The sequence below is a fragment of the Vulpes lagopus genome, chromosome 2, assembly GCF_018345385.1.
Source record: "Vulpes lagopus strain Blue_001 chromosome 2, ASM1834538v1, whole genome shotgun sequence".
Lineage (NCBI taxonomy): Eukaryota > Metazoa > Chordata > Mammalia > Carnivora > Canidae > Vulpes > Vulpes lagopus.
The window spans coordinates 156,464,849-156,491,125 of NC_054825.1; the positions used below are offsets into that span (position 1 = coordinate 156,464,849).

The window sequence follows — 26,277 nt, forward strand, 5'->3', positions numbered from 1 at the left end:
GCCCTGCATAGGGCTCAGTGAGGAGTATGCCTCTCTCGCTTTCCCCCTCTGCCCCTTCTTGGTTCATGCTGTCTAAAATAAATAAAATCTTTTTAAAAAGATATGAAGATATCTAGCAGACATCTGTCCACATCCCCAGCACTTTTGCTGGTCAGAAGCCTCCACTGGACAAATTTGGTGGTGGGACTCTGGTAGACCATGATAAATTTAAATTGCATTTCAATACGGTCCACCCGGCACCAGCTCCTTGTCTCTACAAATATTAGTCTTCAACATACATTTCTTCACAGGATGCAACTTATGCTGCCAGGGTCTGTATATCTTCAAGTACAGGAGTATAGCTTCCTATGTCACATTCTTGTAGCTCTTCAGCTCTGCCAGCATCCTATGCTTCCCTCCATGCCCAATGCTAACATGGGCCTCATGCAGCATATCCTACATGTTCTCATTTTTTGACATAGCAAAAGCTCACATTGCCTTCTGACGGGGAAAATCAGCATTTCCTCATTCCCAATGCAGATGACAAATCACTTCAGTTGGTGGAGCGAGAGTAGATCCCTCTTTTTATTTGGTATGTTTCACTTATTCGAGTATCTCACTGTACTTGTCACTTGTGAAACACATGGAATTGTGTTTCTCCTCTTTTTTTAGACAGTAAAAAGTTAAAACAGTGATAAAACTGTTGTTTGGCATCACGCCCAAGATCCTGTGAGAATGGTGGGGAGCTGTGCTGCCTGGAAACTAACACAGGTACAGTTTACTGGAAATTCTCAGCCAGGTCTCCCTGCCAGGGCAGGTGGACACTCACTGACCAGCAGGCTTGGATTCCTAAATGAAGATGGGCCACATGCCCCATGGCCAACTAATGGCAAGTGACTCTTCCTTTATCTGACTAATGTGCCCAAGGGTGGTGTTTAAAGTCAGTCTCTCATTTGACTCTGATTCTACATTAAGTGGTATAGACACTCAAATGGGAGAAGCTGACCAGCAACTTGGGATCCCAAGATAAACCCACGGGGGCCACTCCGAGGAGAACCCAGAGCTGGTCCAAGTATTGGGGCAGAAGAGTTTCCTGCTCAGGTGCAACAGGTTCAGCCAGCAGGTGGTACTCATTTCCTGCATGTAATCTGAGGTCAAGTCTGGGCATGCCTCAGCCAGGTGTACATAGGTGTGTATAGAAGGCAGATATGAAAAGTGTGGAAGGAGCATCGGTAGAGCCATCGGAAGATGAATGGATAAAGAAGATGTGGTATATATATACAATGGAATATTACTCAGCCATTAGAAAAGACAAATACCCACCATTTGCTTTGATGTGGATGGAACTGGAGAGTATTATGCTGAGTGAAATAAGTCAATCAGAGAAGGACAAACATTATATGGTCTCATTCATTTGGGGAATATAAAAAATAGTGAAAGGGAATAAAGGGGAAAGGAGAGAAAATGAGTGGGAAATATCAGAGAGGGTGACAGAACATGAGAAAAATCTAACTCTGGGAAACGAACAAGGGGTAGTGGAAAGGGAGGTAGGCAGGGGGTTGAGGTGACTGGGTGACGGGCACTGAGAGGGGCATTTGACAGGATGAGCACTGGGTGATATGCTATGTGTTGGCAAATTGAACTCCCCCCGCCCCCAAAAAGAAGAAGGCAGATGTGAGATGTGTGGGCATCTGGGATCCACAGCAAAACATTCAGGCCAAATTTAAACAATAAACAATCTCCTAAGCTAGCCCTCCCTCTCCCCACTCCTATGGAAAGTGGGTAGGCTCAGGTAAAGCCTTTCTGCAGCAGGAACCCATGGCTGGAAACAGACCACTCATCTGAGGGCTTGTGTGTCCGGCAATAAGGCCAATCCACTCCCCAAAATCCGCATCCTTACCAAACCAGTCACATTCCTGAAGGCTGCCTTCTGCAGGGCACTGGGTGGCCCCCAGTCTTCTTTTGTGGGATCCAGATTTGGCCTTTTCTCCAAATGCCACCACCGTCTGGAATACACCATGTCCACAGGGAGAAGAAAGTCAAAGTGGCATAGCAGGAGTAAAATGGAAACCAGTAGAAAGGGAGTGCAAGGCAGGAAGAGCAAGGAAGACAAGAAGAAAGGAAGAATTAGCAATCAGTCCTGGCCACAGCCATGTCCTGTGGGCCTATTAAATGCTGTTTTAAATTGTAAACTGGTGCCAACAATAACAACCTGGATTTGGGCTTTCCTGACAGCAATGTTTAGCCATACCCAAAAGAAGCTGAGACCAGGCAACCCCATCTGTGCCCCAGTCTCACTCTTGTGCCTTTGGATTTGGGCACTAGGATCCCAGGACCTCAGGACAAGCATTCACTCTACTACTCAGAAGTATAAGCCTGGGTATACTCCACCCTCACAACCAGGAGCTGAAAGAGGCTGCAGGGCAGGCTCCTGGGCCAAGCCTAAGGGTGAGGGGAAGTAGGGGAGGCTGGGCACAGCTGCTGAAGTGACCCTCCAAGGAAAGCTTATGAGGCATTGGGTAGGATTGGGGAGGGAGGGAGGGGCGGCGACTAGTCAGCAAGATGTGACATCTGACTTTGGAGGACTCATAGCTCACCTGAGCTCCATCCATGAAGGGTTTGGACAGCTCTGCCAGCTCTCCAGGCCCCTGGTCCTCAGGACAGGCCTGACCAGTGCTGAGGGGAGAGGAAAGAGTTGGTGTCCTCAGCCTCACCCTAAGGACACAGTGGTCAGGCACCCAGGCCAATCAATCAATCAATCAGTCAGTCAGTTTACATGTAACCAGTTGCTGGTCTGGGATTCTGAGCTGGATGAGATAAGGGCGTGCCCTCCAAACCACACAGAACACCCTGCCCTGACCAGCATGCAGCTCCCATTTTTATACATACAGACCTCAAGAGTACAACCAAGGCCCCTGAAACCCAAGTCACTGAAACACCAAGGAAACGATGATGAGAACCTTCCTTTGGCTGCAGCCAGATATGTTCAGTAACGGGTTGACTCAGCAGGCCTGGTTTGTCCAAACCCTGCACGTTCCAAAAGTTTGGCCCTTGACCAGCTCATAAGAGGTAACCTCTCAGCCCTTGGAATATTCTGCCTGTTAAAGGCATCTTTGTGGGATGCCTGGGTGGCTCAGCAGTTGAGCGTCTGCCTTGGTCCGGGGCATGATCTCGGAATTCCAGGGTCGAGTCCCACATCGGGCTGCCTGTGAGGAGCCTGCTTCTCCCTCTGTCTATGTCTCTGCCTTCTCTCTGTGTCTCAGGAATAAATAAAATCTTAAAAAAAAAAAAAAGGCATCTTTGTTTACCTAAGTACTTGGGCCAAACCAGATAGTTCATGCTAACAATGTGACTTATAGTAGTGACCCTGGGCTACACTGTACTAATTTGATCTCTGAAAGGAGTTAAGATTGAGTAACTAAAGTCAGTATGCTCCATGCTTATGAGACTGACCCTCAATAAAAACCTTGGACACCAGAGCTCAGGTAAACATTCCTGGTTGCTGCATTGTCATGTCATTGCTGTGAGAATTAAGCACTGTCCACATGGCTACCCTGGGAAAGGACATGTAGAATTTCATGCCCACTACCTCCCAGACTATGCACCTTTCTCCACTGCTGATTTTAATTTTTTTTTATTTTTTTATTTACTTATGATAGTCACAGAGAGAGGAAGAGAGAGAGAGGCAGAGACATAGGCAGAGGGAGAAGCAGGCTCCATGCACCGGGAGCTCAACGTGGGATTCGATCCCGGGTCTCCAGGATCGCGCCTTGGGCCAAAGGGAGGCGCTAAACCGCTGCGCCACCCAGGGATCCCTCCACTGCTGATTTTAATATGTATCTTTTCACTGTAATCAACTATAATCATGAGTAGAAAAGCCTTGTTGAATTCTGTGACTCCTTAAAGCAAAATCATTAAGCCAAAAGTGGTCTTGAGGACCCCTCCTCCCCTCACATCTTGACATTGATAGCCAAGGGAAAAAGTCTGAGACATCAGGATTCTGAACTTCCTGAGAGCATTACAGCAATAATCTCCAAGGCCACTCAGAGAAAGCAAGGGCCGGATCCTCTACCCTCTTTCACATGGGGCCATTGGAGGCGCCAGCAACAGGCCAGGACCCTAAGCGCATGAAGCAAAGGCAGGAGTGTTCATGTAAGTGTGAACTGTGGCAAACTTGAAACCATCTGATTTCAAGGATGAATGGACATAACCATGCACACCCCACAAGATCCACATAAGTATACCAGGCCGGAGTCCATTCAGTGACCAGTAAGCTGCTGTTCCAACATCCACAATGTTATGATGCAAAATCGCTCTCTTTTTTAAACTTTATTCTTTCTTTAGTAATCTCTAAACCCAGCACGGGGCTCAAACTCACGACCCCAAGATCAAAGTCCCATGCTCTTCTGACTGAGCCAGCCAGGTGCCCTGCAAAATCTTATAGTGTGCATCACCTAAGCATCCATTCAGGGGAAGCTGGGAACTAGAACTGGGAGACAAACCTCAAAGGAGGAAGCAAACATTGGATGTTGGTCAGGAGACAGTCCACCTCAAAACATTGGCAACAGGCTTAGAAAAGAGCAGAACTGAACACCCCACAGGGACTACATGCCTCCAAAATGCTTCACCTGCACCTCATGTTCATGCCTAGGCAAAACAGTCATGCATTATCAAGGTTTTCCTTTAAGAGTAACTTTTTCCCCCCTTAACAGTAATTTAATCCAGTTTGCAGCTTTTCCAACACGTGCAGAACCAGCTTCATCATGTCCCCCTCAGAGACCCCAGCACCATCCAGCAGTGGCCTCTGCTCAGGGGTCTGGGTCTCAGGACCTCCTTTCAGTTTCTAATTGTCTTAATTCCAATCTCTTCCCTTTGCTCCCACAGCTCTAGGAGTAGATACTATTCCCTGCAGTCCTTACTGCCTTGATACCTTGAAGTTCTTTCTTTACTTTTCTCCTCCTTCAATAACTGGTTAAATTATTTACATTAAAATCCCCTCTATTAAAACAAGTGGTGTGTTACCATTCCTCAAAAAGTCAAACAGCCTAACCATATGACCACGCAATTCTACTTCTAGGTAAATAACCAAGAGAAATGAAAATCTTTGTGTCTCTATGGATTTGCTTATTCTGGACAGCTCATTACAGGGAATCATGCAGTAGGTAGCTTTTTATGACTTGCTTCTTTCATGAGTGTAATGTTTTCAATGTTCATCTATGTTGTGGTACATAATTATCTCTTTTTTTATGGTTGCCAGGGCATTAGCAAAAGAATGGAGAGTGACTCCAGAGTTTCTTTGAAGATGCTTAAATTATGGAATTAGGCAATGGTGATGGTTGTACAATCTTATAAATATACTAAATCCAGGGACTGTACTTTTTTGGTATGTAAATTATAACTTAGTAAAACTGTTTTTGTTTTTAATTGCTATGGTTTCTACCTCTTGATACAGAGAACCAAGAAAGTAAAAGTCACTGCATAGGTTATGCGTAGCAAATGTGTGAACAAATGCCAGGATGAATGATGGCATCCTAACCAACCATCTCTCCTGCCTGTTTCATCGTTATCTCTTCCAAACAGGCATACAGGCATACCTGTAGCTAAGGTGAAAATGCCACATGGCAGGAAATGCAAAGCCATCCCTGGCCAGGCTGACCTCTGTGCTCACCTCCTTGTGCCTCCACCCCATCCAGAGAAAGGACACCCTAATTGTGACTGGTGGTCTCACTATCCAACTCTCCAAATAGACTAAGTTTCAATAGGGCAGAAATCTTATTTCCTTCCCTGCTTGATTTATATGGCCTGAAACATGGCATGCATTCAGTGGGGCTGCCATGGTGAGATGTTGGGAAGCTGTCCTCCCCTGCACTCACTCAGGCCACACACCATCATCCTGGGACAAATGCCTAACCCAGTCAGGGCCCCTCAAGTCTTGCCAGCTGGCAACCTGGTAGGGGATACTTCCAGCCTCCCCATCTGTGCTCTTAAAAGAACACCTGGCACTAGGAATCTGGTTAAGAGGAGAGCAAACTCACCCCTGCAGAAGTTTACAATAGCTGATGCCAGACTGGGTAAAGATAGAAGAGTTGTTCCTGAGGATAGGGGGCATCGATTTGTCATGTTCCGATGAACTAAGAGAACCCCACCAGCAGTCAAGCAGAAGTGCAGGCGAGAACTAGCAGAGGGTCAGTGCCGAGGGAGGGTCTGAGCAAGTGAAGGATGCAATCTGCCACGCACTGGGAAGAGTGATGTGGGGGACAGACTGGAAGGGCAAGATGAAGCTAGGGACAGATGAAGTGCAGCTAGCATGCGCCAGGCACAGGGATGGCAATAGCTGACTCCTACACTGGAAGGCCTTCCTCCCCCCATGGCAGACTCCTACAGAACCTCAAAGGCTCAGCTCAAACCAGTAAGATCAAAAAATGACAAGGAGAGATTTCCACTCTACAATGTTAAACAAGAACGTAACCTGTGTACCTCCCCACCGGTGATTCCACTAATGTTAACACTTTAAAACCATAAACCTCTCCAGTATATATGTGTGTGAGCGTACGCAGGAGCTGTTATAAATGTTCAGAAATGGCGCCTGAAGAACAAACCCGCAATGGGCAAACCTGGGTAAAGTAACTGGAGGCCAACATCGTTTTCTTCTTTTATAAATCTCTACATACCGTCAGATATCTGGGAAGCTGGGGAACGGCCATTTGTTACCACTGCAACTTTTCAAAGGGACTATTTTCATTGCCAGCACGTGTTTTTAAAAAGGTTGGTCAGGGTTCCCCAGACCCGGGCAGCTCCATTCCCGCGCCCGCCGCCCTCCCACCCACCCGGCTGTCAGGTGTCCTGAGGAAGCTACAGGAGAGAACATTCTGGGGAGTGGGATCAGATCAGGCCACAGCCCTGTCGCCAGGGCAATCCTGCAGAGCCTTCAGCCGCGTAAGGGTCTGCACTTTAATCCTGGAGTGTGGAGTGCCCTCCCGGAGCACTCTCACATACAGACGGCCGGACGCGTAGTGGGAGCAAAGAGGGAATTCAGGCCTGGGCTACGGAAATTGACCTCCGCAGAGGATGTAAGAACAGTTTTGAAAGAGCTTGGTTGGGTATCCATCTAAAAGGGAACTGCTATAGAGAAGCCCGAGAAATTCGGCTCAGGAAGGTTAACAGCGCCCATTCGAGGGCAGAACCGGAGGAGCGGCCAGAGACAACTCAGCCCGGAATCATTTCCGGGTCAGGATGCGATCATGGAACACTCCGCATCCCAAGCGCCCCGGGATCCCTTTCCTCGAGGACTAACAGGGCTTTCTGGGAAACCGGCGGTGCTTCCGTTCACCACTTCCGCTGCCGCCCTCCGCCGGGCGGCACACACCCTGCCCCAGGCCTTTTCCAACACTTGTCGCTGCACTGCGCGACTCACGCACACACACCCGCCCCCCACCCCCGGGAGCCACACGTGACCGCTCCACTGTGCAAGGACAGCAACCAACCCCAGCCGGGCAACGAGAACCGGAAACTGCCAGCCCCTCCACTGACTGCTTCCGGCGCCTGTGCCCTTCCCCTCGCGTGCGACCCCCGCCCCCCACTCGACCATTCCGCGCAAAAACGCCAAGAGATGAGGGAAACTGGCGTCATGTGCTCCTAGTCTCTATGGAAACGGTCCACGCGCGGAAGTGAAAGGCGCGGAAGACAGTCTCTGTTGGCCAGGCTCTCTGGTAAATGTAGTTCTCAAGAGTGTCGGAGAACCAGCCTGTAGAGTTGTAGACACTGCATTTCCCAGAAGACACCGGGTTTCCCTGATCCACCACCAGGGCCACTCTGAAATGTTCAAGGGCCTGGGAAGGCTGCTGGTCGAAGAATCCAGGGTCTCCCGCATCGCGTTTGTTGAGGGTCAGGCGCTGTCCCTGGCTCTGAAAAAACAAGCCCTGTTGCCTGGACCGGCCCATGCGTGCCTCATCTCCGCTACACAACGCCTGGATGACCACGAGTGGCTGCTCATGTAACTATTCCTTCCACACATTCAGATTTGGCCTCAACGATTCCCACCTGGTCACCTGTCTCCTTCAGCTGCTGTACCGCACTCAGCCTCCACAGAGGATACCCCTTTCTCCTGGTCTTTAGGCTTCACCAATCATCACCCCACTACACTGGGCTGCCTCTGTCAAGCCCCTCTGTAACACGCAGCATTTTGAAATGACTAGTTTCTTGTCAGCAAGGTCCCTGAAAGCTAAGATACCATTTCCCCAGAAAGCCTATCTATTATGTCCTATCCTCTATCCCGGGCTAGGTGGGGGTCTCTCCTGAGTCACCTGTCATAGCCTTGTTGAGTTAGGGACAAACAGGGCTAGGTAGGGCGCCACGGAAGCACACACAAAATCCTAAAACTGCTGAGTTGTAAGGAAACCAGAGATTAAGGAACAAGCCAGACCACCCTGCCCTAAGGTGTGGGTGGGGAGGGTGTCTTGTAATAACAGCTACTTGTGACCAACAAAGAATAACCAGACCCCAAAGAAGTATGCCATTAAAGATGTTATCAATAGTCCTTACTCAATGTGATGTCAATAGATAATGTAAAGGGTTTGGGAGGGGGGAAGGGGGTTAGGTTCCCTGATTAGGCTTCCGGGTCTACAAGCCCTCAGGGGCAACCCTGTTGGGACCCCTCTCACTCCTGAGAGCTTTCTCTGTATCTTTACTTAATAAACTTTTATCACTTTACTCACTCTCCTGTGTCCACGAGATTCATTCTTCGACTCCGTGAGACAAGAACCAAGCTCTCTCGTATCATTGTCACATAGAATGCAACAACTTCTGGACTGGCAGCTCCTGAAGTCAGTCTCACTCTGGTCTCCTCAACACCTGGCATATTACAAGTACTCACAAATTGTGCAATCAATTAATCCAGTCTGTCACCAGAATCCTAAGAAAAGCTTCCCTTCTCTTTGTCATCCCTCTTACCACTTTCCCCAGGAAAGCAAGCATGGGGCCTCATATGACCTTTCTTCCAATAAGGCTGGCCGTTCAAGTCTCCCCCTGGCCCCCCAGCCCCTGTGATATGACAGCAAGCCCATCAATGCAGTGTTAGCGGACAGAAGTAGCAGGAATCCTTTCTCTCATCTTTATTACTTGGTGTGAGTGTGTGTATGTGCACTTGTGTTGAAAGGAGTTCAAAAGCCCAGACACCCCGTCCCACCACCTGTGGCTCATGCAGCTCATGTGTTTTGGTGACCCAGGTGGTGTTTCTGCAGTCAGATGGACACCCCACAATGCCCGTTGTTACAGTTTGGGGGACAAAAAAACAAACTGGAATTAGGGGAGATAATAAAACTGTGTGGGGGGTGGTGTCCATCAGAATCAGAGCTTTGGATCTAACTCAGGGAGAGGCTGGGCTGTAACCAATGTACTAGGAGTTAACCCTGAGTTGATCACTGAGCTCTTAGGAGTGGATGGTATTTTTCAAAGAGCACCAGAATAGGGAGACCATCACAGCCACAAAAGCCTCAACCTCAGAGGATGGAAGGAAGCCAAGACAACTATACCATAGAAACTCAGGAAGAAAACATCTCCAAAGGAAGTGATCCCTGGTATCAAAATCCACAGTATCAAAGTGCTCAGGCACAGAGAAGGTACCAGAGACCCGGGTCAACAGAGGCCATGGAAGCCAGAAGACGTGAGGATGGCATGGAAAGTGAGAACGGACATGCCCAGAACAGGAAACCCTCATCTAAAGTTGGCAAGTAAGGGTCACAATGGTGCAGGGAGAGGTCAAGTTTGGAAAATGGAAGAGGCTGATCTTACTTCTGGCCTCTCACCACAAGGAAAGCTGCCCTGGCAGGCTATGCTGGGCAACTACCATACTACAGGATGTGTCCCTGTCATGGGAAGGCACTCCTGGGCCCTACAATTCATCTGCCAATCAGAAACCACCACCCTTCTGTTCCCCAAGCCTGGAGCTGTATGTCACTATACAGAGACCACAGATCATGAGATATGAGAACCATGTGGGAGAAGTAGCAGTATCTGACCTCCGGAAACAAAATATCACTAGACAGAGATCACATGAGGTCAAGTCCAAGCCCCAAATCATACAGGACAGCCAGAGGTCCGCCCTTCTGGACGTGTGCCCTTAGCCACTTCTCTACCCTCTATGGGCCCTACTTGGGGCAAAGGCAGGTTTCCTGACAACTCCCTTGCTGCCACTGCAGTGAGGCCTCCTGAGGATGCAGCTGCCCGAGCCTGTCGCCTCCCTTCCCGGTGCAGCTCCCAGAGGTGGGCAAGGGCACAGTGGACACCCCGAGAGACCCGCAGGCTGCGCTCCCGGTTTGGATCATTCTCCATGAGGACTCGTAAACCAGCAGCAAAGTGAGACAGGGCCTGGGCCAGGTGCTCGGGGCTCAGAGCACCCACACCAGCTTCCTCAGTCCTTGCACCCACCACAGCCTCTGTGAAATCTGGCTCTGGTTTTCTGGAAACTGAGCCTTTCCCTGCCTCCCAAGGCAACCCAGAGCTACTGATGTCCCCATCTTCTGTATCCTGGGGGATGCCGTGGCGGGGGGGCTCCCCATGGGCCTGCAGTAGGTTGGCAACATCAGCCTCAGCTGCATCTCCAAGGCCCACGTGGCTAGCTAGTGCAACAATGCTGCGGTGGAGCTGAGGCACAGTGTCAGGCTCGGGTGTGCCAGCAGGGACACACTCGGGCCAGAGCTTTCTCCAGGCACTGTTCATGGTGACAGGCTGCAGCTCTGCCCAGGCTTCGGCTATATTGTCCACAGCGGTCACAACAGTATAGCTTCGCCAGAACTCCTGCACAGAGGGTCGGTCTTCACCAGCTGTCTCTTGGACTAGCTGGCTGAGCATGCGGCGCAGGTAATAGGCCTTGAATGTGGCAATGACACCCTGGTTCATGGGCTGGATCAGGGCCGATGTGTTCTTGGGCAGGAATTCAACTCTCACATGGGCTGAGAGGCCATCCAGGTGAGCAGGGTGACAGGGCGCGCCATCCAGGAGCAACAGGGCACGGTGTGGGAGGCCGTGGCTGGCACAGTAGTTCTCTACAGCAGGGCAGAAGCAGCCAGTAAACCACTCCTGGAAGATGCTGGGTGTCAGCCAGTCATTGCGGTTTGAGCGCCAGACCACAGGAAGGCTGGCCTTGGAGCAGCCCTTGAGAGCACGTGGGTTCTCTGAGGGGTACACCAGCAGAGGCTTCAGTTTGAAATCACCAGCTGCATTGCCACCAAGCAGCAGGGTCAGGTGGTCCTTAGAGGCCTTGAGGCCAGGCCCAGCTGCCCCTTCCAGTGCCAGGAGCATGCGCTCTGGGAGCCGCTTCCAGAACAGGCCTGTCTCATCCACATTGAAGACTTGGCGTGGTGAGTAGCAGCCTTCCTCCAGAATGGTGCGCAGCACTAGGGGGTAGTGGGCAGCAGCCTGGGTGTCAGCCACGGATGGCTCATCTGTCAAAAGCACATTGTGGCGAGCCTTGAATCGGGCAAACCAGCCATTACTGGCCCCAAAGGTCTCAGCCTGAGTGCCATTGCCCTGCTCATGCTGCAGCTGCACAAAGAGCCGTCGTGCCTTATCCTGGATGAGCAGTGTGCTGATGGGCAGGTTCTGCCGCTTTTGCTCCTCAATCCATAGGCTAAGCAAGCGTTCCATATGGCCCATCACCACACCCCGGCAGCGGGTCAGCTGTGTGGCACTGACAGGTGTGGCTGCCTGAGAATTGGCCCGGATCTTGTCCTTGTTGACACGGATCGAAGCGACGGTAGAGGTGGCCAGCCCCAGGGCTCGGGCAATCTGAGTTAGCTTCTCACCTTCCTCAAACCTCCGAAGCACCTCTAACTTTACATGCAGTGTGATGGACTTTCGGTCCCGCTTGGCACTGTGGCGGAGACCAATCCCACCAAGGGGTGCCTTCCCTGACACTTGCAGCCGGGGAGTTGTCTTCATTCCGCCTCCCTGAGCCACGCGCCTTGATGAGGTCTCTCCCCAGTGCCTGTCTAGTGTGTGCCCACAAGGGCAGCCTCTTGGCCTCTCCTGCCACACCTGCCTCTACCTGTAGGACAAGGACACATGGGCATTAATGCGTGAGTACTTGGAAGTCCCAACTACTAGCTGGCCTTCCCATGCTCTGACAACAGAGTACTCCCCACTGCTGACCATTGCCTCAGAGGCATGCCCAGTCCCTTCTTTCCCGACTGCTAAAAACACTGCACGCTTACTTCCAAGCATTCTTTACATCTAGAGGAGCATGTCACTTAGTTTTAACTTATGAGATCAAGAGAATCTGCTAGGAGATTCTGCTCTCTTCCCCCAGCAGACCTCTTGCAACCATGAGATAGTCTAGACACTGCGATGCAGGCCAACTGCTTCTGCTGGGCCAGTGGGGCTGCGGGTCTTCCTCATCTCCTGCCTTACAGTGCCTTTTTCTGGAGGTGGCACTAGGCATCCTAATCCCTATGAATAAGTTACCTTACATGGCAAAAAGGATATTGTGGGTGTGATTCATAAATTCATAATCTTGAGATGGGGAGATTATCCTGGTTTATTCAAATAGGTCCTAAATGTAATCAGAGGGGTTCTTGCAAGAGGAGGCAAAAGATTTCACTCAGAAGGCGGCAAGTGATCACTGAAGCCTAGAACCTCCAGAAGGAACTAGCCCTGCTGATACCTTGATTTTACCCATGGAGATCCATCTCAGATTTCTGAACTCCAAGTCTCTAAGATAATACATATTTGTTTTTGTTTTAAACCCCTCATTTTTCAGTAATATATTACACCAGTCATAAACTAAAGCAGAAGGAAGCCAACCTAATTCATGCCATCAATCATAGAGCACCTGGGAATAGAGGACAAAGGTAGTTCTCCACACGGTAGCCACAAAGATTCAGTAAGCACTATGATCCTACCCCTGCTCTGCTCAGAGACCTCCCAGCTGTAAGTAAAAGCCACAATCCTCACCAAGCGCTTGGTGAAGCGCCTCAAAGCCTCCTCCTTTACTTTGTTCACTCCTGCCCACATCCTTGGGGCCAACTAAGTGTGCTCCTGTTTCCTTCCGCCCAGGGCCCAGTTCTTCCCTGTTATCTGCATGGCCTGTTCCCTCTCCTACAGATCTCTGCTCAAATGTAACCTGATCAAAGAGGCCTTCCCCATCGACATTTTTTTGGTGCATCTGTCACATGCTGCCTGAAGATAGTAGCTGTGTCTGCTGATCTTTCCCTTGTGTCCAGGCCCAGGAATAGTGTGTGCAGTAGTGGTTTGCTGAAGAAATTATTAAATAAAATGCAGCGGTGGGAGGCAGGTTTTTCACCTTGTCCCTTTTGCATTTTGAACCATGAGAAAGTAGCACCCAAAAAAAAATTTTTTTTGAAGGACTGCCTGTGAAAGCATGGACAAATGAGTGACAAGTCTGTTTTTGCGCCGACTATGGCACCTATAGGTATAGCATCAATACCTTCAATGATCCATGGGCTGCACAGGCTTGAAACAAGGTAGTACAGGCCACAGGACCCTCGAGCCTGGGAGGCAGAGATAGGTGGGTGGGCATGGGAAAGGCTCCTCTAGCTTGGAAGGAGTCTCGGAATTCTGAACCACTCACGCGCCATTGTTCTTTCTCCAACATCCATCCCTTCCTCTGCTCACCCAAAATTTTTAATTAATTCACTGATATGTTCATTCATTCATACCCTCTTTCACTCTTGAGAGAAAGTCTCCAAGCCCCAAGCGGAGAGGCTCACTGCCCAAGGTCTGGATGGGAGACAGGGCTCGTCCCGGTGAGACTACAATTCCCCGACAGCCGCGGGGCCGCGGGAAGCTCCGATTGGCCCATCCGCGCCCGTCCGGCTGAGCGCGCAGCGGCCTCTCTCCATTCCCATCCCGCCTTTCGGAACCAAGGGAAACGGCGTCCCAGCCCCCGCCACCGGAGACAGGACCCCCGCGCGGCCGACCGTCCTCACCTCCAGACTGCGACGCGGGCCAGCTGCTTCTGCTGGGCCGGTGGGGCTGTGGCTCTTCCCCATCTCCTGCCTTACAGTGCCTTTTTCTGGAGGCGGCTGAGCTCAGCCTCCATGTTATCCGCGGAGACGGAAGACTGACCGGGACTGGCGAGATTGGAGGAGTCCCGCCCCTGACGGCTCTGAGCCCTGCCCTGCGCCCGGCGCTCCCAGGCCGGCCGGAAAATGTAGTTCGGCGACGGAGGCGCTGCGCGTAGAGTCCAGCCGGGGGCGCCGGAGGCTTTCTCTGCCCGAAGCTGCTTCATTTCTCTCGAATTTTTCCCGCCGCCTACTTTGTGTGACTTCCCATCATCCTCCCTATCTCCTTCCCTTCCCGGCTATGTCCGTTTTCTCTTTCTCTCGGTTTGTCTCCCATGCTGAAGAATTCATTCCGCTCAGACTGTCAAATATTTTTTAAAAGTTAAAAATAAGCTCTGATTGCGTGTCAAAAAGTTATTTACCTCATGGAGGGAACTAGCAGGATGACATAGGTGGTTCCAGAAAGATGAGAAAGAACAGAAAAGGTGAGAAAAAGGAGCACTGAAATAAAAGCCCAAAGTCTAATTAGTAGTGCCCTCACAGGGTAGCGGGCCCGGGTGTCTCAGTTTCTGCTCGGTGTCCTAGAGGTGATAAACAACTCTAACCACAAGCATTTGCAGCCTGGATTCTGATCAAAAGGTACTCAAGAGAGAGGGCAGCCCCGGTGGCGCAGCGGTTTAGCGCCGCCTGCAGCCCAGGGCGTGATCCTGAAGCCTCGGGATCGGGTCACAATCAGGCTCTCTGCGTGGAGCCTGCTTCTTCCTCTTCCTCTCTCTGCATCTCTATGAATAAATAAAATATTTTTTAAAAAAGGTACTTGAGAGAAAGTGTTACTTCGTTTTCGAGAATCAGAAGCTGGCTTGATAGACAATGCCAGGAAACGCAGAGAGGGCTCCCAATCATCTTTTTGTCCTATTGTCAAATTTTTTAAAAGACTTTTTTTTAATTATTTATTTATTTATTTATTTATTTATTTATTTATTTATTTATTTATTTATTTATTCATGAGAGACACAGACTAAAAGAGGGAGGCAGAGACACGGGCAGAGGGAGAAGCAGCCTCCTCGCAGGGAGCCCGATGCGAGACTCAATCCCGCAATCCGGGATCAGACCTGAGCAGAAGACAGGCGCCCAACCGCTGAGCCACCCAGGCGTTCCCCGTCAAATTTTGGATAAGTTTTCCTAACAAGTCTACCTCCAACTGTCTCACTTCTTGCTGTCCCCCTTCTCTAGGTCTTTGAAAACTCTCCATCTTTGCTGTATTTCTAAATTTTGTCCCTTTCTCTCCTCTTGTCTCTCGGTATGCCAGTATTCCTTGTCTATCTCTTGAATCTCGATATTTGCACTGTCTTTGTGACTCTATTCTCCCTCACTCTCTTTGTCTCTTCTTTCATATCCATCCCTTCGTGATCTCCCTCCCTCTTGCTAATTTTTCTGACACTCCTGTCTAACCGGCCCTGACTCTCTGATCCTCTGGCTTCTTTTCACATTCTCTAGGTCTCTGAGAGTAGATATTCCTCTCTGTTGACTTTCTTTCTTACCAGTGTCTCAGTCTCTGTATCTGTTCAGTTACTTTGAACACTGCCTCTCCTCAGCTCTCTCTGCCCCCAGTGGGCCTTGGGCCTCTCCTTGCCCTGTCTTTGTGTCTGTCTCTCCTCACTGTCTTGCTCGGCTTCTCTGCCCCTGTTGGCTACCCAAGCCCTTACCCCACGACCCCCATAGCCTCTCAAACGCCCACCAGGTCCCCCAAGGTCGTGCTGAAGACCTACGGGTTGGCCCAACCGGTTACCATGGAGTCTCCCAGGCCCGCCTACCTCTCACCAACACAAAGGAACGTCGTCGCGCGACGCAAGCGCGCACGGACGGCGCATCCGACTACACTTCCCAGAAAGCCCTGGGCCGAGCCTCTTTTCAATTTGAAGTCCGAGCGGGCGGTGGAGGCGGTGCCCCACCTTTTCTGCAGGTGGTTGCCATGGAGATGTGATCTGACGGCGTCGTAGCGAGAGCGGTAATTGGTGCAGAACCCTGCTAATCTCTGGAAAGCCCGTAAAGAATTGAGGAAAACGTGGTGGGGGGCATGCGCGGTTGGGAAGACGGTGCTGCTGTCCGCTGTCCCCAAAGAAGGTTGCGCACGTCGACGGGGCATGGACGCCTGGATCTGAGGCGGGGAGCGCGGGAAGAGGCGGCCGGTCGTGTGATCTGATCTTTGCGAACAACGCTACCCCGGGGAACAGGGGAGAGGGTGGAAAAGGAGGCGAGGGTAGGGGAAGGGCAAGGTGGCATTCGGGCTGATGCGTGGAGCATTCTGGGAGACATAGTCCGGCCGGGGAGGGGGAAGTCGGCGAGTGCGCATGCTTAGGAGCGCGGAGTGGCCGGCTGAGCGTGGAGGTGAGGGCGGGTGCCTCCCGACGAGGAAGGCTTGGGCGGGGACCCGGTTGGTGGCTGCGGACTCTTGGATTCCAGCTATCCAGCGGGATCTGGAGCGCGGAGTAGGGGCCTAGGCACTCATTCTCAGCGAGCCGGGCGCTGTCGCGCGACGCTCTTCAGTCACTGCATTACCACAGCTACAAGGACTGGGAGCCCCGCCCCCTGGTTGCCAGGGCGGCACTTGACCTGCCTGGGGAGGTAGGGAGGGGATGCTCTCTGAAGTGGAAGTTGCCCTCCAAGATTTCTGGTAACTGTAGTTCAGAAAGCTTCGCAGTGGCTAGCTGGCTTAAAAACAGTCCAACTTTCTCCCAAGGTTGCAGGTCGGAAGTTTGACTCACAGGATCCAGAGGCCCTGGAAATCGAATCTACTCAATAAACTCAGATTCCTTCACAAAACCCGCACATTACTCCCAGCTGCGAAAGGTGCAGCAATGGCGGGGAAGGGGGGAGCATCCCCACTTATCGGGGATGGTAAAGATGGGGAAACTGAGGTTCACAGAAACCTGCCAAGGTTACATAGCTAATAGGCAAGATCAGATTTTCCCACCTTGCTTGCAGGCACCTGGTCCAGTTGTTTTGGGACCTTTCTGGGTCCCCTGTAAGCTCCCATCACCTCCTAAACCCGCCTAAATCAGGAAGCTAAAGAGATGGTGGGGCATTACCTTGTGTGATAAGTTGGGCCGGTTCAGAGGTTGAGGCTGAATGGGGGTGAGGGGAAGCTGCCTTGCCCAGTTGATCTTGCCCATCTCTGGGGGTGGGGAACAGATAGAGGCTGCCCTATGGGACTGAGCACAGAAGGGAATGGTCTGAGAGACTAGATGGGAGAGTGGGTAGTGCAATGATGGGCTGGTATTGGGTGGGCATGGGGAGTCCTGGGGGGTGGGTGGTAGTGGCACTTACATTGCAGATGTCATTTACTTGGCAGGGGGAGAGCCACAAGGCAGGGATGAGGTGGTGTGTTGAAGGGCAGGATTTAGGGAAGATGGAATGCCAGAGACTGTAAGTCCCAGCTAGAGACCAGAGACACAGATGTCTAGCATGTGACCACCTCTCTGTGCCTCAGTTTTCTCATCTGCCTTCCACTCAGTGCAGATCTGAAGATGGAACAACGAAGCATACAGTACATGCTTAATAAGCATTTGCTGCCACAGTTTCTCCCTGCAGTAGCCTCATCCTATTCCTCTCCTAGGGGAAGATATCCTCGGAACCCCAGCCCAGTCTTTCCAATGAGACCCGCAGCACTAGGCTCCCCAGGTCACACATCCCTGGAAGATGAGGGACCTGTCATGGTGAAGCTGGAGGACTCTGAGGAGGAGGGTGAGGCCACCCGGTGGGATCCTGGCCCAGAGGCTGCGCGCCAGCGTTTTCGACACTTCCACTATGAGGAGGCAGTGGGTCCCCAAGAGGCCCTGGCCCAGCTCCGGGAGCTATGCTGCCAGTGGTTGCGACCAGAGGTGCACTCCAAGGAGCAGATGCTGGAGCTCCTGGTACTGGAACAGTTCCTGTGCGCACTGCCCCCTGAGATCCAAGCTTGCGTGGAGGGACAGCAGCCAGGCAGCCCTGAGGAGGCCGCTGCCCTGGTTGAGGGGCTGCGCCGGGAGCCAGGAGGCCCCCGGAGATGGGTGAGTCAGTGGTCCTGAGCCAGGGCCCAGGCTGGAACCGCATCCAGCTCTGCCTCATCCTGGGGAGTGCCATGCTCGGCCAGACACCTGTTCCTTGTGGTTTGGAAGTGGCTCCCTTGGAGTAGACCTTGTGTGAGAGTAGACAAGGTTCCACAGCCAGCCTCTCAGGCCCATCCCTATATCACCTGGAGTCATGGACATGGAAGGGATGCAGGGTGGGGAGCAAGGGAGACCAATAGGCATTCATGGGTGTAAGCAGCAGGAGAGCAAACTGCACATGGTCCCTTCACTCCTCAGTGCTGAGGGGATGTGGGTCCTTGAGAATCTAGTGGGTCAGGACCTGGGGTCCTGTGATGGGGTAGATGCCCATGAACCTCCTGCTTGTGCCCAGCCCAACTCTCTGCATGGGCCCCTGATGGTGGGGGACACCTCCCCAGGTCACAGTCCAAGTGCAGGGTCAGGAGGTGCTATCAGAGAAGATGGAGCCCTCCAACTTCCAGCCCCTCCTTCAAACCAAGCCTCAGACTCCAGAATGTGGCCCTAGAACACCATCTGAAGTCAGACAAGAGTCACCACTTGGCGTTCGGGTGAAAGAGGAGCCCACGGTTACAGAGAACCGAGGTAAGGGTGGGAAAGGCATGCATGATCCAAAGCCTGATTGAGTAGACCAGAGGTGCCTGGTGTCAATAGCCTAAAGGTCACCTGGGTAGAACTGTTCTTATGCAGTGGTGTCCCCTACATCCTGCCTAGCCAGTGGCCATCTGCTCGTCACATGCCAAGTGTGACTGTCACAGCTATGGTTCTGTGTTCTCCCCTGACATGTTGGGGTTTTGGCTTGGGAGGGCATGTGGGGTTTACTCTCCAAGGAGCTCCATCGGGAGATAATAGCTGGTCTCTGGGGAGCAGGCAGCAGGCTTGAATATGGGTGGTTATGGCTGAAGGAGGACCTCAGGGTGTTGGGAGGTATGCCCCTCCCTATTTTACTCCTTACAGGCAGATGCCAGAGCTGGCCACCCACACTCTCCATCATTCCTTTGTGGACCCTAGTGCAGTGCTTCTCTCCACTCTCACTGGCCATCCTGCTCAGGGCTCATTCAGGGGTGCAGGGCACAGACCTGAGCCTGTCTCATCCTGTACAGCTTCTCCTATGGCCTTCCAGGGGGTTCTGCCTTACTCCAACCTCAAGGTGGATTCCAGCATCTGGCATACCACTGAGGAGGGCACTGGGGTGGGGACACCCTTGAGCCACCTGACCCCAACCTTCCTCTACAGAGCTTCTGGATTCTGGGCCTCTAGCCACTCCCCAGGAAGCCACTTCTACTCTCCTGCCTAAAGAGGCCCAGGTGAGTCCCATACAGGCCATGCTCCTCTCTCTGGGGAGCCTCAGTGGGTGGGGGTCAGGTAGGTCCCTTCCTAAGCCTGGCTGGGCAGACGAGCAGTGACCACTGTGGTTTCAGGGCTGTGAGATAGTGCTGGACCAGGCCTCTCCCCACAGCGAGACTGGGCTTGAGGGGCCTTCATGGAGGGTGCATCCTGGGGCCCTGTGGCAGGAGGAAGCTGGGGGCATCTTCCCTCCAGGTGAGTGAGACTGGGCATGGTGGGCCTGGGCCCTCTGCATGGGCAGCACCACATCTACCTATCCCACTCCTGGCCCTGCTCATGTGGCCCTCTTACTCCAGTATCTCTAGGCTCCTCCATTCTATGGACTGTTCCTTCTCTGCTCTCCACTGGCATGGAGTAGGCTGCTGGGGTTTCCATCAAGCCCTCTGCTGACTTCAGGTTCCTTCCAGCTGCTGCTCCTCACCACAGTAAAACCTCTAGAGAGCAGAGCCTGTTTTCACCATATCCCCAACTTCTCCCAGCCCTGGCATCCTGGATGGCCCATAGATTCTAGGTTTGCATTACTACTGATTGAGTAGCAGGGGAGGGAGGGTCTGGATCTGGCAAAGACAGCAGGTTAGTGGACAGTGGGTGGGCATGGATCAAGCAGGACAGCAGGCCCCTCAGCTGTACTGCTCTCAGTCTGCCATCAGCCAGTTTCCCTGCCTCTTCTTCCTTGTTTCTTGGACCCCTCCTCTTTCTTGGTTTACTGTCTTATTCTGGCGGACCTTCCTGCAAACTCTGGTATGGGAGATAAAAAGTTTTGAGATGCTACATCTCTAAAATACACTTACTTAACATTCTATATAGGTTAGTTGGGCTGCATGAAGAATTTTTATTAATTAAATTTCAAAGCTTTTTCATCATCATTGTTGATAAGCCCTTTCAGTTTGAAAATTCCTCTCTCTCAATTATGGGAAACGCTTGAATTGTTTCTCTGATTTCCTTTCCCTCTATTGTTCCTTGTTTCTGGAATGTGTATCACTTCACTGTTGGCTATATTGCTTCCTTGGTATGGTGTCTCACCCTCCACCCAGCCTTTTGCCAGGATGGGAGAAGAGATCCAGGCATCAGAGCTATAGCAGTGCCCACTATTTGCTTAGAATTCTGTGCTGACAGAGCCCAGGGCTGTTCCATGCAATAGTCCTGCCCAGCTTCTGCTTCTGAACAGTCTCCTCAGCATGCTTGGTGCCCCTGTTCCATCACCTCCATGGCCAGAGCTACCTTGTACTTCTAACTCCCAAAATTTTCAAGTAGTCTTTAAGGTCAAACTGATTTTTTTCCCTCCTTTTCCTCACTGCTGGCTTGGTATTCACCTTCTACAATCTGCTACAAGGTTACTATTTGTCCTTCAGCTTTCCAGAATAGAAGATGTCAGGAGTTTGTTTCCTTTCCTCTTCTTTAATCTTTGTGGATATTATGCCTTAAGAAACAGAAAGCTTTGTTGTGGTTTTTACTGTTGTCTCAGGATGGAACAAACATAGATACCCAGAATTCCTTATTCACTATGTTTTGTCAATAAGGATTCTCATCATTTGTTTTTCATAATGTCCTCGTTTTGTGGATGCTGATCCATCCTTCGAGGATTTGGACATATTTCAGTGCCCTTTCCAGGCTGGTTAGCTAGTTTGGTTTCTTCAGGTGTGAATTCTCCAACCATTGACAGTCTGCCCTTCATAGCTATAGAAGCTTCTTATTTGTCTCTACCCTAAGTATCATGGTAGGTGAGTCTGCCACAGGATCCATCATAACCCTGAAATGGAAAGATCATCTGGGCCCCAGGACGTTGAGTGAAGATACTTCTGGAACCCAGCCAAAGCAAGCAGCTTATTCTTGGCCAGCTGTGTGGATCAACTGTACTAACCTAGCCCATATCCTCAAACTCCAGCTTCATGATAGAGCCTGGCTTTAATCCCTAGGTCTAATGACGCAGGAGCTTTACAGCTCACTGCACAGGCTCAGGATTCCTTTACTTATTTATTTTTTAATGACACAGAGAGAGTCAGAGACACAGGCAGAGGAAGAAACAGGCTCCATGCAGGGAGCCCGATGTGGGACTCAATCCTGATACTCCAGGATCACACCCTGAGCCAAAGGCAGATGCTCAACCGCTAAGCCACCCAGGCATCCCCAGGCTGAGGATTCCTAAACCTCACCAACTGTCCTTTCTTCCTCTGAAGTTGCCCAAAATATTTTAAAATTTTTTCTCAGGTTCTGTTGTCATTTCTGGACATTGGACTTGAAAGAGTAGGATCTGGCATATCCCCCATCTGCTGTTTTAGTCTTCAGCTGGCTGGCCAGGCTTAGCCTTGTGCTTTGTGGCTGACCACTGCCTCCAGATTGGACCTGCTTCTCTCAATTCACAACCCCACAGTCTTTCAGTTTTCTCCATCCACACCAGTGGCACCACCTCAGACTCCATGGTGGGTTCCTTCTCAGTCTCTCCATTGACAACTGCAGCTCCCAGCTTCAAACACTGATTCCCTTCAGTTATCTTGGTCTCTCCATCAGGACCCATGCCTGCTCTCCTTGCCCCTCAACTGACCATCTCTGCAGCCATTGTTTTCATCATGTTATTTTGAATAGCTAATGATATGACAGAAAATTCAAAAGGCACAAGGGAGTACACAGTACAATGCCCCTCCCTATCCTGCCTGTGTTACACAGTCTTGTTTCTCAATAGCCAACATTACCATCTTGGGTGTTCTTCCAAAAAGATTTTGTTCATAAAAGAGCAGACACAAATTCAAGTTCGTATTTCTTCCCTTTAAAACACATGTGAAGGCCTAATCACCAGGTTTCACACCTGACATTTTTTGTGCATCTTCCCACTTCACACAGCAGCAAGTACACTTGTCTCTGAACAGCTGCATGGATCCCAACTGTGGCTCACTGTGGAGATACCTGTTTGTCCATTCAGGCTCCTACTGACATTCCTTTGGAGGAATTTTTCAGTGACGAACTGAGAAACCTCATGTATAGGTCATTTTGGACAGTAGGGAACATAACTGTTGAAGTGCATAAAAGTGAAATTGCTGATCAAAGTATGAGAAGTTTGCCATTTTAATGTAGTTTTGCCCCACTGGCTTCCCATTTAATCTTCACCAGCAAAGCATGCAAACACTTGGGTCCCTCCAGGGAGGGTGTGAAAATGATAGCTGAGTACAGCTTTAACTGGCAGTTTCTTACTAGGAATGAACTCAGCATATTTTATGGAATATAGCATTAGTTACATTTCCTTTCCTATTCACATCATTTGCCTGTTTTTCAGGTCACTGGTCTTCTACTTAGAAGCTTAATTAACCCTTTGCTTCTGGAAAATCTGTCATTCGTTTTTTGGTTCTGAGGTTGTCTTTGCTGTGCACAAATGATTTCCTTTGATGCAGTATAATTTAGGACTTTTCTTTGACAAATTACAGATTTTTCCGTCACCCACTGAAGTCCTTGCTATTCTCTTAAGTCTCCTTAACTTCCTTCAGTCTTCCTCTTTCTCTAGCCCCTGCTTCTCAGTTGCATTTGCTCACACCTCCTTCCTCACACAGGATCTAATGCTGGAGTGTTCCAGTGTGGCTAGGACCTGCTCCCTTCCATAGACACCCACTCTTACTTGATCACACACAGGGCCAGGGCTCTGTGTGCCATGCATATACCACAGAACCCATGTTCACATTTCTCTGAAGACTGAGCTTCAGCTCCTGCACCCTATAGCCTATATGCAGTTTCTGTCCCTCAAATGCCCCATGGACATCTCAAGCAAGGCACATCAGACCAAAGTCCTGCTGCCTACCCTCCTCCCATCCCACCACTCTCAGACCCATTCACACTTCTGTGTATTTGGAAACCATCATCACTAGTGCAGGGCCTCTTGCCCCATATTTGCCCTACAGCACTTCCAGAAAGGCAATTTTTGCAAACTTAAGCCAGGCCTGGAAAGCTTGTCCCAATCTTCTGAATCTTCCCCTTCATGCTAGGTTCTGTCCCGTTGTTTCCACCTTAGGGAGGCCTGCACAGATAGAACCCTTGCCCCTGTCACCTCTGGCTCATTGGCTAGTTTCAGGTCCTTCTAGTTCAATCTTTCCCATGGGCCAGAGTGGGTCCAGGCACAGTTCCCTTGGTATGGATCCCTTTGTGCAATGCAGGCTTTGCGCTCCACATGGACAGTGTCTCTGCTGGCCCAGGCACTGTGAGCCCCCACCTCCACATTCCCTGGGACCTCAGCATGGCTGGCCTCACTGACCAACTGCAGTCACCTTCCTGTGAAAGTGGCTTCTCACATGCAGTGGTGCTCCCCAATGGCCCTGGAGGTGAGAAGCCTACGAACGAGGATCCGGGCCAACTCCTGGGCCCCATACTGGCCAATGCCCACTGGCGTGTGCCCAGAGGCCGGGGTGGTGGCCGAGACCTAGGCCGCCCCAGCACAGGCCCTGGGGCAGGGCGAGGTGGCCGCTGTGACGTTTGCGGGAAGGTGTTCAGCCAACGCAGCAACCTACTGAGGCACCAGAAAATACACACAGGAGAGCGGCCATTCGTGTGTAGCGAGTGCGGTCGAAGCTTCAGCCGAAGCTCACACCTTCTGCGCCATCAACTCACACACACTGAGGAGCGGCCATTTGTGTGCAGCGACTGTGGCCAGGGCTTTGTGCGCAGCGCGCGCCTGGAGGAGCACCGGCGAGTGCACACAGGTGAACAGCCCTTCCACTGTGCTGACTGCGGCCAGAGCTTTCGGCAGCGCTCCAACCTGTTGCAGCACCAGCGCATCCATGGGGACCCCCCGGGACCTGGCTCTGTGACCACCACGCCCCCTACGCCTCCCGGGGCACCGGAGCCCCCAGGCCCCTTCCCCTGCAGTGAGTGCCAGGAGAGTTTCACGCGGCGTGCCGTGCTCCTAGAACACCAGGCAGTGCACACGGGTGACAAATCCTTTGGCTGTGTGGAGTGTGGTGAGCGCTTCGGCCGCCGCTCCGTGCTGCTGCAGCACCGTCGTGTACATAGTGGTGAGCGACCTTTTGCCTGTGCCGAATGCGGCCAGAGCTTCCGGCAGCGCTCCAACCTCACACAGCACCGGCGTATCCACACAGGTGAGCGGCCCTTCGCCTGCACAGAGTGCGGCAAGGCCTTCCGCCAGCGGCCCACACTCACGCAGCACCTGCGCGTGCACACAGGCGAGAAGCCCTTTGCCTGCCCCGAGTGTGGCCAGCGCTTTAGCCAGCGTCTGAAGCTCACGCGCCACCAGCGGACGCACACCGGGGAGAAACCATACCACTGCAGTGAGTGTGGCCTGGGCTTCACACAAGTCTCAAGGCTCACTGAACACCAGCGTATCCACACGGGTGAGCGGCCCTTTGCTTGCCCTGATTGTGGCCAGAGCTTCCGGCAGCATGCCAATCTCACACAACACCGGCGCATCCACACTGGCGAACGGCCCTACGCGTGCCCGGAGTGCGGCAAGGCATTTCGCCAGCGGCCCACGCTCACGCAGCACCTGCGCACCCACCGGCGTGAGAAGCCTTTTGCCTGTCAGGACTGTGGCCGCCGGTTCCACCAGAGTACTAAGCTCATCCAGCACCAGCGCATCCATAGTGCAGAGTAAGCAGCATTCACTGTATACCCTTTCTTGGCTTTTGGCCTTTTGTTGGGGGAGGGCAGTGTGTGCACACAGAAAACTTACCTCACAGGGTTGTTGTGAGGCCTGTGATCAAATTTAGGTACAGGCAGGCCCACCCAGGACCTGGCCTCTAGTAGGTGCTCAATAAATAGTAGATGGAACTTGGGTCTGGGGATCCACCCATTCAGTGCCTCCCTACCTGCGTGGGTCAGTCTGCCCACCCCACCCATCCAGCACTTCCCCAACCAGGCAGTCTCTGTGAGAGCCATGGACTCCTAACAGCACCTCCCGACATCTGTGGGTGCCACCTTGTATCATGGCTCCTGTACTATTTGTCCATGGTGCCTTCAGCCCACACAACCATGGGGCCAAGAACTGGCCCAGTTTTCCCCAGCCAGCCAAGATCATCAAGTGCAGTATAAAAAGCAAACTGGCCAGAGCTGGGGATGTGTTTTTTAAAACTTTAAACTTAGGAAGCCATTTCTTAGGCATAAAACTAGGTTTTATCTGGAAATCGAGATTCTTTCATGCATGTTAACTACCAGCAAGTGCTAAGGTTAGGTTCCCCTTAGGATAGAACCCTGACCAGTCCAGAAATCAATGACTACTGGAGGCCCCAGGCCAGTTCCCTAGCCCTCTAGTGATCATTCACATTCCATGGAGCAGTTGCTGCCAAGCCTGGCCAGCTGCACAATCCCCAAGGGCTCCCCCATACTGGGTGGTCTCTATGAGGAATGCATTCACTGGCAAGTCACAGGAAACACAGCTGGCAGCAGCTTCCATGTAAGTATACCTGCCAGTGTAGATTCAATGTCCAGACTGGGATGGCATCTCTGGAACCCTCTAGACTTTTCCTGTGCCATTGACTTGGCCCTAGTTATCTTCCCCTTCCATCCGATTGTCCAGGCCCTTGGCCTAGTGCCCCCTACACCTCCAACTAGTGGGTACACTGGCTGCCGAAAGCGGGATGAAAAGCAGTGCCAAAGAAAAGACCTTCATGCATCAGGATTTGGCTTGGGACCTAAACCCCACTCTGGACAGATGTTAGCCTGCCTTTGGCCTAAGGGGTTCTAAGAACAATCCTTTGAGCCTCATGTGTCCAAGCTTCTTCCAGGGATATGGCTGGACTTTGCTACAAGACTGAGATCCTAAAATCAGGGAAAGAAGACAAGCCAGCCTTGGCCAGAGATGGCCATCAGCCAATGGCCATCCCAGAGATGTGTTCCCTGCTTCCTTCCCTCCCCTA

The 26,277-nt window shown here is 51.6% G+C and overlaps 2 protein-coding genes across 12 annotated transcripts; one reads left to right on the plus strand and one right to left on the minus strand.

Annotated features, from left to right (window-relative positions):
* Positions 1-1,515: 1,515 nt before the first annotated feature.
* LOC121484162 (tigger transposable element-derived protein 1-like) lies at positions 1,516-15,905 on the minus strand. 3 transcript variants are annotated; one of them, XR_005985954.1, is made up of 4 exons: positions 13,923-15,028; positions 10,129-12,022; positions 2,577-2,655; positions 1,516-1,985 (listed from the first exon to the last, which is right to left on the minus strand). XR_005985954.1 is itself a non-coding variant. In XM_041742999.1 (3 exons), the coding sequence occupies exons 2-3, from the start codon at positions 11,914-11,916 to the stop codon at positions 2,635-2,637; spliced, it is 1,809 nt and encodes a 602-aa protein (XP_041598933.1). In that variant the 5' UTR covers positions 11,917-12,022; positions 13,923-15,028; the 3' UTR covers positions 1,516-2,634. The 3 variants fall into 3 exon arrangements, 2 of the variants coding, with proteins under 2 accessions (XP_041598933.1, XP_041598932.1); XM_041742999.1 differs by having other exon boundaries at positions 1,516-2,655; XM_041742998.1 differs by lacking the exons at positions 1,516-1,985; positions 2,577-2,655 and adding an exon at positions 15,812-15,905 and having other exon boundaries at positions 9,066-12,022; positions 13,923-14,358.
* On the plus strand, positions 15,893-25,192 carry MZF1 (myeloid zinc finger 1). Of its 9 annotated transcripts, none has more exons than XM_041742987.1 (7): positions 15,893-16,005; positions 17,614-18,046; positions 18,484-18,667; positions 19,206-19,232; positions 19,319-19,389; positions 19,504-19,624; positions 23,566-25,192. In XM_041742987.1, the coding sequence occupies exons 2-7, from the start codon at positions 17,651-17,653 to the stop codon at positions 25,014-25,016; spliced, it is 2,250 nt and encodes a 749-aa protein (XP_041598921.1). In that variant the 5' UTR covers positions 15,893-16,005; positions 17,614-17,650; the 3' UTR covers positions 25,017-25,192. The 9 variants fall into 9 exon arrangements, with proteins under 9 accessions (XP_041598921.1, XP_041598919.1, XP_041598923.1 ...); XM_041742985.1 differs by lacking the exon at positions 15,893-16,005 and adding an exon at positions 16,015-16,257; XM_041742989.1 differs by lacking the exon at positions 15,893-16,005 and adding an exon at positions 16,085-16,121.
* Positions 25,193-26,277: the final 1,085 nt, after the last annotated feature.